This window comes from Anneissia japonica, unplaced genomic scaffold (genome assembly GCF_011630105.1).
Source record: "Anneissia japonica isolate Jap-2015-1 unplaced genomic scaffold, ASM1163010v1 scaffold130640_len1708_cov204_single, whole genome shotgun sequence".
Taxonomy (NCBI): Eukaryota; Metazoa; Echinodermata; class Crinoidea; order Comatulida; family Comatulidae; genus Anneissia; species Anneissia japonica.
Window position 1 is genome coordinate 1 of NW_022725304.1, and position 1,708 is coordinate 1,708.

General features: G+C 29.6%; 1 protein-coding gene across 1 annotated transcript; it reads left to right on the forward strand.

Moving 5' to 3' along the window:
- Nucleotides 1-208: 208 nt before the first annotated feature.
- On the forward strand, nucleotides 209-1,682 carry LOC117112696 (the record flags this gene model as incomplete). The annotated part of the gene is made up of 3 exons (XM_033255837.1): nucleotides 209-311; nucleotides 991-1,156; nucleotides 1,582-1,682. Coding segments are annotated over 3 exons (370 nt in total), but the record flags the coding sequence as incomplete, so codon positions are not given.
- Between the last annotated feature and the right edge of the window lie 26 nt (nucleotides 1,683-1,708).

Here is a 1,708-nt window from a genome sequence, read left to right on the forward strand (position 1 = left end):
ATTGTGTTGTTAAGGGAATGGTCTTATAATCAATACTTATGATTCAATCTTTGCAAGATATAAAAAAAAATTGCACTGATATGTACGTATAATATTTCTTTTATGATACTTCTTGTGATTATTTTTGCGTGATACTTTCTATGAAGTATTTTTTAAAGTAGAATGATCGATATTGATTTGTTTTAAGTTTTATGTGTTATTTTTACAGGCCAATCAGACGCCACGTGACCTCTATATAGAGAATGAATGTGAGAAGTATGATTCAAAAAATAGAGAAAAACACAAGGAAGAAGTCTTGCAACTTCTGCAAGGTGAGCAGTTCCTACAATTTAGTTATTCATGTTATTGTTTATGATTAGGTAGTTCAATGTAATTTTATTTCCTGATTATATTAATTGGATAATATTGATTTATTATTATCTGTTGTAAACAATGTCTTGCAGTCAAGCTCATTGTACAGATTTTTACTCGTTGTGGGTCATCTCATTTAATATTTGTCACAAAAAAAGAAACAGCAAGGAACAGCACAAACAAAGATGAGACGGGACGCACCAAAAGTGAACTTTTAAAGTTGGGGTCCTGTACATAAACAAATACTTACAATAAAGTAAATATTTAACATTCAGTGTTAAAATATTCATCAAGCCCATGACCTACTTCGGTATTTCATATCACCCAAATAATTTTGATCTAGAATATCATAAGAGTCAACTTCTAAATGTTATTATTATTATTTGTTTTAATACAGTATTGTTGATGATGATTATGACAATAACGGTGAAAAAGATAATTTTTTTTATAAATGATTATTTCCCTATATCCATTTCTATTATAATAATATTTGAAATTTTATAATGAGTCATTTGCCTTAAGATTGTGTTTTCTTAATTATTTTAACTTTTTAAAAGATTTTTATTCACATATAACCTGTTTATGTTTTTCCTTTGTACTTTTATTGTTAAAAAACAATATTTTGCCTTTGTAAATTAGACTTTGGAGTTCCAGAGATAATTTTAACCAGAGGCAGTGAGGCTCTGAAGGTTTTTAACGAGGAATTACAAGAAGGAAGGATCACAGTAAACCATGCACGATTAATGGTGACTGGCAAAGAGGGGGTGGGAAAGACTTGTTTGGTAAACACTCTGCTAGAAAGAACGTAAGTTTCTGAAGTGCTGTATCTGTCAATGGATTTCCAATATAAATGTTGCTGTATTGCTGTACTTTTTTATACAAGTATTGTATTTTATTTGCTTTCTATATATTAAAAAAAAAATACAGTATGATGCCACGTAAATGTTATTGTTTCAAACATGCATGTACTTAATTGTCATTACCCATACATCCAACAGCATGTTTTGTTGTATATATTGTACTATAGACTGTATGTCGTACTTTATATCGAACACCTCCTTTATATTTATATGTTTGACTTCTTAAAATTGTTCATGCGATGTAATATTCAAATGTAGTTTCCTTTCTGACAATAAAGTTATCTTGTATCTACTCATCCATGTAACCACAACTCAATCATGGCACTTAAATACTGTAATATGTACAGTAATTACACTGCTCTTTTTACAGATTTAATGAAGAAGAACCATCGACTGATGGAATAGTGTTGACCACTGCTTTTCAAACTACTAATATAAGTAGTGTGTGGAAAGAGGCAGAGGACATGGACGGTATGACAAGAAACAATTTAACTTTA